Raw genomic sequence first — 16,166 nt, 5'->3', positions numbered from 1 at the left:
GTCCTTTATTCTACCCACTTTTACAAACCAATCAAATTCAGTAATAACTTTAGATACCCAAAAATACCACAAAAGAAATGAGTGCATAATTCTGTAATGATACAAGCAGAATAAAAAAATAGTAACAATAGTAAATATAACAAATATATATATATATATATATATAAATATAACTTATCTCTGTATAAAACAAAATAAAACTCAGTAGCAAGATATCATAAGAATTACCTTTAAAAACTTTCCATCATTTCTTCCAAAAAGGTAGTCCTTTATTCTACCCACTTTTACAAACCAATCAAATTCAGTAATAACTTTAGATGCCCAAAATTACCACAAAAGAAATGAGTGAATAATTCTATAATGATACAAGCAGAATATTAAAATAGTAACAATAGTAAATATAATATATATATATATATATATATATATATATATATATATATATATATATAGGTACTTTGATAAAAAATTCAATATAGTAATACAATTACAAAACTTATACTGTTACATAGAGCTTAATGAGAGCTATCCAATGACACCTCATTTGTCTGTCTATGTTAATTATGACGGAAGTTATGATTTTTTTTCCGCGTGTAAAAGTGGTAATTTCTGCTATAGAAAATTAAGAAAAACCGTGACCAATATTTTGTGTTACTGGCACTAAAAACTGCATAACTAAAAAACCGATTGAGATAATGTTATAAAATTTTAAACAATGATTCATCATTATTAGATCTTTATTTTATTACATTTTTTATAGATCAAATAGCTTATTTTCATCTTATCAGATAAGAAAAAAAAAAGGGGTAGGAGTGAATTTTGACGAGGGTGCATTTTAAAAATTAATAGTTCACAAACTAAGTGCAAAGAAGACTAATTTTTCTAAGGTATATGACTCATTACATAAACTTTATGTTTAAGGTACAAATTACTTGTCTGCTCAAAGGAGGCTCATATAAATATTAATTATTAATATAATACTGAAAATCTTTTAAAATGGAGTAAAATTGACAACAACAAAGTTAAACACAATTAATCATAAAAAATAATACATTCAAAAGAACAAAAAAATTGAAATGCATAACTAAAATAAAATACTATGGTAAACATTTGTCTAATATTTAAATACTGGTAACTAAATGCAGAACCTGAATCAATAGAAAACTAAATCACCAAGAGCAACGTCAGCCAAGAGGCTATCTACTGGTATTTTAAAGTCTTCTGCATCATCTTCTTCTTCATCCTCTTTCCAATATGCAATTCTAAAACTTACAGTTTTTCCAGCAACAGGTGGTAACTTCATAACTATTCTTCCCTTATAAGCTACATCATTCCCCTCTTCATTCCATAAATGTTCAAATCTAGCTCCTTCAATTTTAACTGGATCCTCATTTAACATTTCTAATAATTTGACCCTTTGGTATTCTGAGAGCGAAGAGAAAATGGAATTATGTACAATATCTAAACTATTTTCTAAAATGAGTTTTTTAATATCTCTAGCTAATCTATTTCTCTGTTCCATTTCTCTCTTCTGACCTTTTTCTTTTAACCGTAACTTTTCTAACTCTTCTCCTCTCAACCTTCTTTCTTTACTTTGTTTTCTTGAAACTGCACCCCTAAATATACAAAATTTAACTATTTTTTCTTGCTCTGTTTTTGTATTATTACACAGCCAGTCCAGAGATTTGTTCACCTTAACCTTTGTCTTGCCATCTAAAAATGAAATTTCAGCATTGGGCGTCCTGCGAGTAAGAAAGTCTATCATGCCAAGAGTTCTCTCAGCCCAAGTATTATTAACAGGGGCACTACCTGCCTTATCTTGCATTGACTGGGACGGTGTAGAGAGTTCACCGGTCAAGTACCTTGACAGCTGCCTTTTTAAAACTGTCACTGTAGCATTAGCTATCATTTTTAAAACAGAAAGCAATACTTCCCTTCAATAATGCGTAATGCAACCAATGTCTCATCAGAAATCAGTGGGCAACCAAATGCATCTAACTGTGACGACAATAGAAATTCCGGCTGATCACAAATTATTTCCACAACCTTAATTGCAGACTTGAGATACTCAGCCTAAAAAGAAGTTATTTTTTATTAGAAGTTGTTTTTTTAGATCATAAATAAATACATGCATTAAATGTTTAAATTACATTGTAAGAATAAAAAAAAATTACATACCAATTCAAAATGATTTCTTTGTTTTTCCTCTGCATAAAAAAGGGCCATCCAAGGTCCTGTTAAGAACTTGCCCCAGAGTCCAAGCGCTTGTAGATGGGTCATTATCTCCTCATTCTTGAAATCTCTTAGTAGAGATGTCCTCAGTAAAGTTGTGTTGTTGCAGTACTTCTCCAGATAGTTGACTAGTAACTGTCTGTGCCTAAAAACAGTGTCAAACAGAATAAAACAAATTATGCATTTGCTATTGGAAAATCAAGTGCATGGACTAGATAGTTGAATACCAATTGTCAGTACCTGTATACAATGCCAGCTGAACAAAACAGTATGTGCAATCGGTTGCCAACATACCTTGGAAAAGTACTGCAAGATAATCCACTTTGCTTGAGAAAGGATTTAAATGCATGCGGATCTCCTTTGGCCTTGTATCTGAAGTACAGTAATGCAGACTTAAAATATAGCAAGCAATTAAACTCTGATTTTATAAAAAAAAAGTAACAATATGTAGTTTGTTTACATTATTTGGATCAAATACATAATTCAAACACTGACCTTAACTTTGAAATGCTGTACAAAAGATTTGCAGCTCTGCAATCTGACCCATAAGTGGTACTGGGTATTGTATCATTCAGCTTTTGAAGAGCTTTTCTGGTCTCACTGGCTATTCCATCAAGTGGATGCAGATGACAGTTTAACTCTAACAGCTCTTTTTCTAGTATACTGTTTAGCTTTACAACTGCTGCGTGGTTAACCGAGGCCCTGTCTGTCAGTGTTGACATTATTTTGCCCATTAGTTTTTTCCTTACATCAGCAATCTCTAATTTATAATATGCTGCATATGTGTTGGCTAAATCCTCAATGGTATCAGTAATGTGTTTTACATAGTCCTCTGCCTTGCCTCCTGGTAATTCAGTGATGCTGGCTGTAAGGATTTGTTGCTTAGTAGCAAAATGAATTTGATTTATGTGACTGCCCTTAATTGTTGTTGCATCAAATGCTAATGTCACAACATCAGCATTTATTATTGTTTCTGCCACTTGTAGCAGAGCAATTACTCCCATTTCTCTGGACATCTGCGCAATCGTTGAAAGATTGGGCAGATCTTGAGGCTTCAAACTCAGGTTACCAAGAGTCGCACAAGACATGATCACTTTAGTTATGGCATCTACAGGCACATTGCTTTCAAGACAATGGTAAACAACCAGACGCACTGAGGCATTGTAACTTCTCTTTTCTTTTGTAAAAATTGAACCTTTTTCAATTTGATTGATGTCGCAGTTTAGATGGTCTATGGTAGTATCATTTTCTTTCAATGCTAAGTCTTGAGCTCTAAGTTTTTTTTTTAAATCTAAAATAGTAAATTCTAATGTCAGGATCTTCTTCTTACAACTTTTATTTTCTTTAACCAAACTTTTGCATTTGTGGTTCAACTTTTTCAAAGATTTTGTTAAAGATATAACATTAGCTTCAAGTTTTTGGGTCTTTAACTGATATTTTGAGATCCGGCTTGAGGTTCTTTTAATTAGTTGGTTCACTCTCTTAACTTGAAATGTCTTACTGATCGTTGTTTTCTCTTTTTTTACTGTTTTGATCACTGTCTTAAGCTTTTTGTTTTGAGTAAGTAAGGCTTTATTACAAAGTTTCCTTTTGTCACAGGAATGACATTCTCTGTCAATCCTTGTCTTTAATGGAGACGCAGAAGGAGGTGTCTTCGGCTGAACAGGGAGAAGTGATGTCCTGGCTAGTGGAAACTTGAAGTCTTCACTTAAAAAAACAACTATCCTATCCCAGCTATAATGTATGTGTCTTTTAAAACACTGGATTTTTTCATTAACTCTCAGAATTGATAGTGTTAATGATGAAACTTTACACTCATTTTTATTAAATTGCTGAATTAAATATTTCGCTGTTTCTCTAGCATTTCTGTTCTGTTGTAAAAAAACATTGTACACAAAACCATTTGAAAGTATTTTATCCTTGTGGGAACCGAGAAGATCTTCAAAGTCTTCTGCCTTTTTCATTATTTTCTCCATGTCACAAAAACTAGTTATTGTAAAAAACTGAAATAAAAAAAGTGATTTTATATATTTAACAATTAACAAGGCAACTTAATAAAAACAAAGAAAAACTACTAAGTATTAATTTTTAAATAAATCTTTGAATTAGCAACTAATGTACAATAAATAAGACATTGCTATTTCAATTATATTATTATTGATTTATTAATTATTATGCCATTTAAGCTAAGCACAAATTACTACACTTTATTATCATTATAACTAAGTAAAAAAAATGTCAAATTTCATGAAATTAGTATTCAACCATATTTTGAAAAAATAACAATAGTCGTTTAAGAAACTTGTGTTTAAAACATTTATTCTAAATTGGATTGTGCAACACCACAAATGCCCATTATCGGTATAAATAATAGGTTACTTGTGGGTAAATTCGTTGGAAGCTTTTATTTTTAAAATTGGGTAATTTATTTACATAAAAAATACAAAAAAGTAAATTAAATACATATATGCTCATGCATATTTAATAAAAAAATGACTATCTAGCACAAAAAGCAAAAAATTTCGAAAATAAAAACTTACCTTGTTTTGAAAATCGAATTTTTCACTAACAACACGCTGGATGAAGATATTCCAAGTTATTTATAAAAAGATTAAGTATTCAATGTTGAAATACAAACAAGCTTATTTTAAAATCTAGAGAATTTAAAGAGCAGTCTGGTTTTAAAAAAACACACTATCCAGAGAAGACTAAAAATCGGGTTTATATAGTATATGAAAAACCAAGGGCAATTTCCGACTCAAGTTACGGCCGATATTAAAGTACCTAATATATATATATGTATATATATAAATATAACCTATCTCTGTATAAAACAAAATAAAACTCAGTAGCAAGATATCACAAGAATTACCTTTAAAAACTTTCCATCATTTCTTCCAAAAAGGTAGTCCTTTATTCTACCCACTTTTACAAACCAATCAAATTCAGTAATAACTTTAGATGCCCAAAATTACCACAAAAGAAATGAGTGCATAATTCTATAATGATACAAGCAGAATATTAAAATAGTAACAAAAGTAAATATAACAAATATATATATATATACATATATATATATATATATATATATATAAATATAACTTATCTCTGTATAAAACAAAATAAAACTCAGTAGCAAGATATCATAAGAATTACCTTTAAAAACTTTCCATCATTTCTTCCAAAAAGGTAGTCCTTTATTCTACCCACTTTTACAAACCAATCAAATTCAGTAATAACTTTAGATGCCCAAAATTACCACAAAAGAAATGAGTGCATAATTCTATAATGATACAAGCAGAATATAAAAATATAAACAATAGTAAATATAATATTATATATATATATATATATATATGTATATATACAAATATAACCTATCTCTGTATAAAACAAAATAAAACTCAGTAGCAAGCTATCACAAGAATTACCTTTAAAAACTTTCCATCATTTCTTCCAAAAAGGTAGTCCTTTATTCTACCCACTTTTACAAACCAATCAAATTCAGTAATAACTTTAGATGCCCAAAATTACCACAAAAGAAATGAGTGCATAATTCTATAACGATACAAGCAGAATATTAAAATAGTAACAAAAGTAAATATAACAAATATATATATATATATATATATATATATATATATATATATATATATATATATATATATATATATATATGTATATATATAAATATAACCTATCTCTGTATAAAACAAAATAAAACTCAGTAGCAAGCTATCACAAGAATTACCTTTAAAAACTTTCCATCATTTCTTCCAAAAAGGTAGTCCTTTATTCTACCCACTTTTACAAACCAAACAAATTCAGTAATAACTTTAGATGCCCAAAATTACCACAAAAGAAATGAGTGCATAATTCTATAATGATACAAGCAGAATATAAAAATAGTAACAATAGTAAATATAACAAATATATATATATATATATATATATATATATTGATTGGTTATGTATTATATCAAAATAATACAAAGCTCTTGTGCGTAAAAGAGTGCTCAATATTATAATAATAGAGCAATATATATATATATATCTGTTATTTAAATGGAGAAAAACAACATTTTAATAGTACTTAAAGTTTCGTGCCTTACGGCAATCATCAGCTATTAATTACAAATTAAAAACGTAAAAAACCGTTTAAAAACGAATCAAATTTACGGTAGAACGAATTCTGACGTAATGAGCAAAAAGACGCAATCATTTAGTCTTCAGTATCAAAAGAGGATAAAAGGAACTTGTTAGCATGTCGACATTTAGATAATATTTCGCTTCTTTTGTTGAGTAGGTTGTTTTCTTTATGCGATAAAATTTCAAACTTCTCGTGAAGGCAAAGGTTACAGGTCTTGGTTTCAGGGTTGGAAGGTTTGCATCGCTTTACAATTCTCCACTTTATTATAGGTGTGATGGCTTTTTCTTTTAATTTCCAAATTTCCTTTGAAAGTTCTGTATCATTCTTATACCTGACCGTATTAAAAGATTTTACATGGTTAGCATATCTTAGTTTAAATGGTGTCTCGCTAATGCCAAAATAAACTTTTTCTTTGAGTTCAAGATTTTCGGAACTCACGATAGCTTTATAAACGATGTTGCTTAATAAACATTGATTGTTTAAAGGGCAAGTAGTTTTGTTAGTACAGTTGCAAGTGTTTTTTGGTATGCTTTTTTGGTCTTGTAAAATTTTGTGGTTATGCGAATTAATGATGGATTTTACGTTTCGCATACAGCTATAACTTACCTTGATCGAATTTCTATTAAAAATTTTGTGCAATCTATGATTTACCGGGAAGTGAAGGTCAACCAATGCAAGTAAACGGTTTCCTATTTTTGTTTCCACGTTTTGACTGAATGGAGGGTTAAACCATATAATGTTTCGCTTGCGTTTTGTATTTTTAGTGGTGGCAACATGATGTTGATAACTAAGTTTACATTTATAGCCTGCTTTATTTAAAGCCTCTTCGTAAGGTGGAGTAGCATTTTTAAAAATAAGTTCGTTTGATGAAGTGGAAGATAATCTTAGTTCAACAGTGCGAGGTAGTCTTTTGATAACACTTGGTGGATGGTTGGAATCACAGTTGACGTAACTCAGTTCGTTATCACATTTCGAGTAAGGTCGAAAAGAATTATCATTAAGATCAAGTGTCACATCAAGATAATTTACGATTTTCATATTGCATTTGATGGAAATAAGAAAGTCATCACTTTTAAATATTTTCACGAAATGCTTTTTGATTTTTTCCATCTGCTGGCCGTTTTTGTTTTTAAATATTGCTAGCCCGTCGTCACGATATAGCCCGAAATCTTCACTTTTATAATATTGAGAAAGTTGAAATAATAGAAAGATTCCTACTAATTCACATACTTCAGCACCATCGTAAGCCCCCATTGTAACATCGAACTGCCCCCCATTTTTCTTAATCCACGTTTCATTGTTGTTAAAAAGTAAAGATTTTCTTGCATGTTTTATTATTGCTTTTTGCTCCGAGTTTATTAAAAGGTGCTGTTCGGCAAAGTTGATTGCAGCGTTGAGAGTTTTTTCACTTATTGAAGGATAAAAATCATTAATGTCAAAAATTAGAAATTTGTAGAGATGCTTGTTTTTAATTTTTTTAAACCAGTCGGTAACATTTAAGGTGCTTTGCCATTGGTTTACAAGGAGCTTACTTTTGAGTTCATTGTTGATTTGAGATAAAATAAATTTGCTTATTCTTCCTACCTCGTTTTTTGCTGGATTTAAGAGTCGAACAGTAGGGTTGTTGATAAAGTTTTCTTTGTGGTCTTTCAATGTAATAAAACATCCAGAAGAACCGTTTATTTTGATTTTACTATAAACATCGTGGTTACGCAAAATGTTATTCCCTTCTTTATTTATTTTGTCTTTTAGTTTTGTGTCACCTTTTTTGTAGGTGGTGGTGATAGCATTAGTTAAAAGGTGGTTATATTCTTCTTTAGATAGCTTGTACATATTTGACGTTTTGTCAGCCTTTATTAGCGATTTATTAGACATTTGTATGGTTTTTATGTCCTTTTTCATTTTATTTTGAAACGTGTTTTTGACTTTTCTAAATTTTATTGTTCTAATTAAATGTAATACGTCCTTTTCGAAAGAAGCCATTTCTTTTATTTGCGGTGGACATTTTATCGAATTGATTCCATAGATCACATAATTATGATCGTCTTTAGAAGTTAGTTTGCTGTTAATGAAAAATAACGCCTTCCACCTCATCTTCTTCAAAAATGATTCAGTTTTCTCGATTAGCTTTAGTTTGTATTCTTTTTCCAATGGTATTGGTATGTTTTTGATGGAGTATCTTAAATTGAATTTTTCCATTTTACTGGACGAACTTGAGTAGAGTGCTCAACTAGTAGGAGCAAATATATTGATTGGTTATGTATTATATCAAAATAATACAAAGCTCTTGTGCGTAAAAGAGTGCTCAATATTATAATAATAGAGCAATATATATATATATATCTGTTATTTAAATGGAGAAAAACAACATTTTAATAGTACTTAAAGTTTCGTGCCTTACGGCAATCATCAGCTATTAATTACAAATTGTCAAAAACACGTTTCAAAATAAAATGAAAAAGGACATAAAAACCATACAAATGTCTAATAAATCGCTAATAAAGGCTGACAAAACGTCAAATATGTACAAGCTATCTAAAGAAGAATATAACCACCTTTTAACTAATGCTATCACCACCACCTACAAAAAAGGTGACACAAAACTAAAAGACAAAATAAATAAAGAAGGGAATAACATTTTGCGTAACCACGATGTTTATAGTAAAATCAAAATAAACGGTTCTTCTGGATGTTTTATTACATTGAAAGACCACAAAGAAAACTTTATCAACAACCCTACTGTTCGACTCTTAAATCCAGCAAAAAACGAGGTAGGAAGAATAAGCAAATTTATTTTATCTCAAATCAACAATGAACTCAAAAGTAAGCTCCTTGTAAACCAATGGCAAAGCACCTTAAATGTTACCGACTGGTTTAAAAAAATTAAAAACAAGCATCTCTACAAATTTCTAATTTTTGACATTAATGATTTTTATCCTTCAATAAGTGAAAAAACTCTCAACGCTGCAATCAACTTTGCCGAACAGCACCTTTTAATAAACTCGGAGCAAAAAGCAATAATAAAACATGCAAGAAAATCTTTACTTTTTAACAACAATGAAACGTGGATTAAGAAAAATGGGGGGCAGTTCGATGTTACAATGGGGGCTTACGATGGTGCTGAAGTATGTGAATTAGTAGGAATCTTTCTATTATTTCAACTTTCTCAATATTATAAAAGTGAAGATTTCGGGCTATATCGTGACGACGGGCTAGCAATATTTAAAAACAAAAACGGCCAGCAGATGGAAAAAATCAAAAAGCATTTCGTGAAAATATTTAAAAGTGATGACTTTCTTATTTCCATCAAATGCAATATGAAAATCGTAAATTATCTTGATGTGACACTTGATCTTAATGATAATTCTTTTCGACCTTACTCGAAATGTGATAACGAACTGAGTTACGTCAACTGTGATTCCAACCATCCACCAAGTGTTATCAAAAGACTACCTCGCACTGTTGAACTAAGATTATCTTCCACTTCATCAAACGAACTTATTTTTAAAAATGCTACTCCACCTTACGAAGAGGCTTTAAATAAAGCAGGCTATAAATGTAAACTTAGTTATCAACATCATGTTGCCACCACTAAAAATACAAAACGCAAGCGAAACATTATATGGTTTAACCCTCCATTCAGTCAAAACGTGGAAACAAAAATAGGAAACCGTTTACTTGCATTGGTTGACCTTCACTTCCCGGTAAATCATAGATTGCACAAAATTTTTAATAGAAATTCGATCAAGGTAAGTTATAGCTGTATGCGAAACGTAAAATCCATCATTAATTCGCATAACCACAAAATTTTACAAGACCAAAAAAGCATACCAAAAAACACTTGCAACTGTACTAACAAAACTACTTGCCCTTTAAACAATCAATGTTTATTAAGCAACATCGTTTATAAAGCTATCGTGAGTTCCGAAAATCTTGAACTCAAAGAAAAAGTTTATTTTGGCATTAGCGAGACACCATTTAAACTAAGATATGCTAACCATGTAAAATCTTTTAATACGGTCAGGTATAAGAATGATACAGAACTTTCAAAGGAAATTTGGAAATTAAAAGAAAAAGCCATCACACCTATAATAAAGTGGAGAATTGTAAAGCGATGCAAACCTTCCAACCCTGAAACCAAGACCTGTAACCTTTGCCTTCACGAGAAGTTTGAAATTTTATCGCATAAAGAAAACAACCTACTCAACAAAAGAAGCGAAATATTATCTAAATGTCGACATGCTAACAAGTTCCTTTTATCCTCTTTTGATACTGAAGACTAAATGATTGCGTCTTTTTGCTCATTACGTCAGAATTCGTTCTACCGTAAATTTGATTCGTTTTTAAACGGTTTTTTACGTTTTTAATTTGTAATTAATAGCTGATGATTGCCGTAAGGCACGAAACTTTAAGTACTATTAAAATGTTGTTTTTCTCCATTTAAATAACATATATATATATATATATATATATATATATATATATATATATATATATATATATATATATATATATATATATATATATATATATAAATATAACACATCTCTGTATAAAACAAAATAAAACTCAGTAGCAAGATATCATAAGAATTACCTTAAAAAACTTTCCATCATATCTTCCAAAAAGGTAGTCCTATTTTCTACCCACCTTTACAAACAAATCAAATTCAGCAATAACTTTTGATGCCCAAAAATACCACAAAAGAAATGAGTGCATATTTCTATAATGATACAAGCAGAATATAAAAATAGTAACAATAGTAACAATAGTAAATAAATATTATATAAATATATATAATATATCTTTACATAAAATTACATAAAACATCATAGGGAAATATGACCAGAACTACCTTTAAATGCTTTCCATTATATCTTCCAAAAAGATAGTCCTTTATTCCACCCACCTTTACCATTAAATCACATTCAGTAACAACTTTAGATGATCTAAAAGGCCACCACAAATGACATGAGTGCATAATTCTATAATGATACAAGCAGAATATTAAAATAGTAACAATAGTAATTAAAACAAATATATATATATAAAACATATCTATGTATAAAACAAAATAAAACTCAGTAGCAAGATATCATAAGAATTACCTTAAAAAACTTTCCATCATATCTTCCAAAAAGGTAGTCCTATTTTCTACCCACCTTTACAAACAAATCAAATTCAGCAATAACTTATGATGCCCAAAAATACCACAAAAGAAATGAGTGCATATTTCTATAATGATACAAGCAGAATATAAAAATAGTAACAATAGTAACAATAGTAAATAAATATTATATAAATATATATAATATATCTTTACATAAAATTACATAAAACACCATAGGGAAATATGACCAGAACTACCTTTAAATGCTTTCCATCATATCTTCCAAAAAGATAGTCCTTTATTCCACCCACCTTTACCATTAAATCACATTCAGTAACAACTTTAGATGATCTAAAAGGCCACCACAAATGACATGAGTGCATAATTCTATAATGATACAAGGAGAATATAAAAATAGTAACAATAGTAAATATAACAAATATATATATATATATATATATATATATATATATATATATATATATATATATATATATATATATATTTATATATATATATATTTATATATATATATATAACATATTTATGTATAAAATAAAATAAATCTGAGTAGCGAGATATCACCAGAATTACCTTTAAGACTTTCCATCATATCTTCTAAAAAGGTGGCATTTTATTCCACCAACCTTTATAAATGAAAGAGACTCAGTAACAATTTTCGGTGACCTGTAAGAATACCATGAAAGACATGAGTGAATTATTCTTTAATGATTCAAGCAGAATAAAAGAATAGTAACGATAGTTATTTTAAGAAATTGAATGATCAAGTATAATTTTCAAGATTTTATGATTGATTGATGTAACTAAATTATATGTTATCTTCAAAAAAATCAATTTATATGTTTAATCATTTTTTAAAACATGAGGAGAGTACTTAAATGTTTCTTTTATTCAGTTTATAACTCTAAACATTTTGGTTTTCTTTTTTCTGTTTCTAAACCTATGCTTACCTCCAAGCTATATTTATATTTCAATACATCATGTAATCTTTTGTTTTTTGAATGTTTTAGCTAAAAAGGATACATTCTTTTATTACACTTAATTTTTTAAACTTTTAATAAGTGTTCTTGATTAGATTCTCCTTTTCAATATACAGCTTAGTTATTATTTTATTTTAGTGTCAATTGTTTGTTTTTATTGACTTTTATTAGTTTTCAGAGGGGTTTATGATTTAATTTTAGTTTAGTTTTTTAATTTTTTTTTTTAATTTTAATTTAATTTTAGGGATAGATAATAGAGAGGCAAAAAGTTTTTTCCCAAAACAGTAAGTTTTAAATATGCTCCTCTTGAACAACATTCTTTTACCAACAAAATAAGTATAAATAAAGTATAAATAAGTATAAATAAGTATAAATAAATATAAATAAAGAATTAATATGGATAAAGAACTAATTGGTAGTATTTTTTTTTTTTAAATTTCTGATCAATTTTTTTTGTGAATGTTGAAAGACTTTTTAATTTGCTTATACTGACATAACTATATATATAATTATATATATAATTATATACATAAATTATATACATAAATTATAACTTTGACTTTTATTAGCTAAAAGTAACAATAGAAATTTAATATGAGAAAGATTAACATGAATAAAATGTGAATATACTTATAAAAATTTATCATTTTAACTAATTTAATTGAATATTTATTACTAATATAATAAAAAACTTATTCACTATGTCAAATTTTTCTTAACATATTTTCCATGTTAAGTTATCAACTATATTGCTCATTTGTCAAATTTTCTTTTAAGACTTCCAAAAACTTTAAACACAAAATGAATTATAAGATAATTTATGAGTTTACATTTATAACTCAATTGTAAGCAAATATAGCCAACTGTGATAACTTAAGTTTTGAATTGACTTTAACATCCCAACTAAAAACTTAATTTACCCATTTTCAACTTGCTTGTAAACCAGAAAGGATCACTAAAATTAGGATCAAAAAGTCATTTTTTGATTGGTTATTATTGTGTAAAGTTACCAAACTATTTTTTTATTTATTTCTTTAACAGTAGATTTATCAATTTAATAAATTAAAACACATAAAATTTGTGAATTACAATCTTTTTTTTTGAATAAAATTTTCTTTTTTTAATTTTTATTTACTTTAGAAACAATTTCACATTAATCCAACAGGTTTTTTTACCAAGCTATTTTTTTAAAACTTTATATATAAATAGTTTTAAAAAAAAACGAACTGTTGGTTAAATTATTCCTCGTGATTAAGTCATGTAAAATGTAACAACAGCAAAAATTATTGAGACATTCGTTCTTCCTTGTAATTTATTTTTACTAAGAATTTCAGTTCCATTTAACAATAAAAGCAAAAAAAAAAAAAAAAAAGTCTCACATTGAAATTAGGCTCAATAGATATAAGTGTTGCATGGTTCACTCTAACCATTATTTCAAGATATAAAGGCATAAAAATCTCTTTTAACAAGAGATTTTTGAAGGTAACTTACAGCTTGAGCTCCAGTTTTTTTACATGCTTCTACAGTTTTATCAATAACAAGATAACTTTGCTTAGAAGGTGGCGGACCAATGCATACAGCCATTTCATCTGCCATTTCAACATGTTTCTATCAAATAATAAAAAAAAATTTGTTTGCTAACTAGTAGTAGGTAAGACTGGTAAAACATTTAGAACATAAAGAATTTAGATCCCCTGAATTTGAGCCTAATAGAAAAAATACTTACACCTTGGAGAATCTATGTTTTCTTCAGCAATTCGATCGTAGAAGTCCTTAGGGTTGCATTTTTCATTGACAGTTTGGAGACTGCGTCCTGTAGTTGAATTAAAAGTTTGCAAACTCAATGCCATGTACTTTGCTCGAATAAACAATGCTTCACACAGAAGCTCTCCAACTTGATTTAGCTCATCTATGGGAATCGAAAGTTATAAATCATAAATTTACTTTTTGAACCTTTTCAGATAACCAATAATACTTTTTACAGTACACATCTTTTTTTAATGGTGGATTAATTTGTCATAAAGATTACTCTACTAAATTGTTTTTAGCTGAACAATTATCATTTATAAGACATCATTGAGTAAATTTACTCAAGAAATTTGTTACATTTACTTAAGAAATGTTATTTATGATTTCAAATAAAACAATAAGAATATGCTTAACAAATCCTTATTACCTTAAAAAAAAAAGAGAAATCTTTTATGTTATACATTTACCACAACATAATTGTGAGCTATTTTTTCAAACTGAATTTCAATACAATTAACTAAATAGCTGCACAGTTTATCTAAAATGTTATGCAAGGTATGACACTTGATGAAATCCAAACTACATTTAAAATGCACCATTTTTGATCTTTTCTTTTTTTTTGTTTACTCTTTGAACAATTTCTAGCTCTTCAAGTTTCAGTGCTTCTTTTTCAATAGGTCGATGTGGCAAATTAAACAGGTTTGCCTCTAAACCTATCGAATTTTGGTATTTTGTGAAATCATCATCATTCCCAGAACGCAATTGATCAAGGCTTTCTTGAAATGAAGAACAAATTACAACTTAAAAAAATGCAATACATAACTTACAACTATATATAAAGTGTCTGACTCCTCAGCAACATTCTCTAAAAATTAAAATAATAGGACAAAACTCTCCATATATACAGCTGAAATTCTGTGAAATTCTGTTATTTATTCTAACGCTGTAAAATAAACAAACTTATCTTAAAGTGTTAATTTTTTAAGGAACACCTTAGGAAGTGTTAAATACTGTCCATTTTCCCATTAAGCAAATTTGTTTTTAAATTTGTAGAACTAATAACATTTTCCCACTTACAATTACAGTTAAAAAATTAAAAAAAAAAAAAAAAGAGCAACCTTTTCCTACTTTTTGTATCTTTAAGAATGAATCATTTGAGCCTTTTAAACTAAACCTAGACACATAAAAACCATTCGAAATTCTAGTAAGTTAAAAAGCAAATTAGAAACAAATTTTTAAAAACAACACTACAACAACAATTTTTCAAAACAACACTACAAAAACAATCATTACTAAGCACTACAAATAACGACAAATAAGTAGAAAAATTTTAAGATAATGGTATAACCATCCTTACATAAGACAGAGGTGTTAAAACAGACAGTAATAATTTAATTATTGTAAAGGTGCATGTTGAAAGTGATATTTATTATTTAACTATTGTAAGTGGGTGTTATTAAATGTGGCACTTGTAACCTAATTATTGCTATTATTGTTAATGGATAGTTTATTGGTGCGTGCTCTCCACAGACCTCTTTTATTATATATTCTGTTGGTGGAGCAGCATACACACTCTTGTATTTTGTACTAGTTTAAATACATAGTCTCTCCAAAGGATCAGTTTTCAATCCTCGACATTTTACATGGCGCCCGATGAAAAACTATGAAGAGATACCGAATTAAAAGATTAAAGAAAGAAGTTTATCAAGAGTTAAGAAAAGTTTGAGTTGTTGAACATTGAAGTAAGTGGAGTTTGTTATTTGTGATTTTGTTTGGGAAGATTTGATAGAATTAGAGTTTAACTGTTGAAGGTGTTGATTGTGACAAAACTTCGATCTTATTCTGAGTTGTTGCGCATGTTTATTTAAAAATGGCAGCCGCTTTAGTAAGGAAAGCGTTACGAGGAGAGCGTTACGAGGAGAGC

General features: G+C 28.5%; 1 protein-coding gene across 6 annotated transcripts; it reads right to left on the bottom strand.

The window, feature by feature from the left end:
* Positions 1–228: 228 nt before the first annotated feature.
* Positions 229–15,495, bottom strand: LOC145186944 (uncharacterized). Of its 6 annotated transcripts, none has more exons than XM_090082531.1 (19): positions 15,361–15,495; positions 15,070–15,107; positions 14,220–14,402; positions 13,985–14,101; positions 12,087–12,179; positions 11,750–11,879; positions 11,491–11,617; positions 11,238–11,367; positions 10,979–11,105; positions 5,984–6,110; positions 5,664–5,790; positions 5,389–5,515; positions 5,105–5,231; positions 4,773–4,808; positions 2,728–4,235; positions 2,473–2,604; positions 2,179–2,377; positions 1,149–2,073; positions 229–355 (listed from the first exon to the last, which is right to left on the bottom strand). In XM_090082531.1, the coding sequence occupies exon 18, from the start codon at positions 1,907–1,909 to the stop codon at positions 1,154–1,156; it is 756 nt and encodes a 251-aa protein (XP_089938657.1). In that variant the 5' UTR covers positions 1,910–2,073; positions 2,179–2,377; positions 2,473–2,604; positions 2,728–4,235; positions 4,773–4,808; positions 5,105–5,231; positions 5,389–5,515; positions 5,664–5,790; positions 5,984–6,110; positions 10,979–11,105; positions 11,238–11,367; positions 11,491–11,617; positions 11,750–11,879; positions 12,087–12,179; positions 13,985–14,101; positions 14,220–14,402; positions 15,070–15,107; positions 15,361–15,495; the 3' UTR covers positions 229–355; positions 1,149–1,153. The 6 variants fall into 6 exon arrangements, with proteins under 6 accessions (XP_089938657.1, XP_089938671.1, XP_089938662.1 ...); XM_090082545.1 differs by having other exon boundaries at positions 2,527–2,604; XM_090082536.1 differs by lacking the exon at positions 4,773–4,808 and having other exon boundaries at positions 2,728–4,218.
* Positions 15,496–16,166: the final 671 nt, after the last annotated feature.

Source organism: Hydra viridissima, unplaced genomic scaffold (genome assembly GCF_058129835.1).
Source record: "Hydra viridissima isolate aposymbiotic clone 2 unplaced genomic scaffold, HvirCarnegie_v1 scaffold_1, whole genome shotgun sequence".
NCBI lineage: Eukaryota > Metazoa > Cnidaria > Hydrozoa > Anthoathecata > Hydridae > Hydra > Hydra viridissima.
Note: the sequence above shows the minus strand (reverse complement) of the source record. Positions and strands in the feature narration are given on the sequence as shown.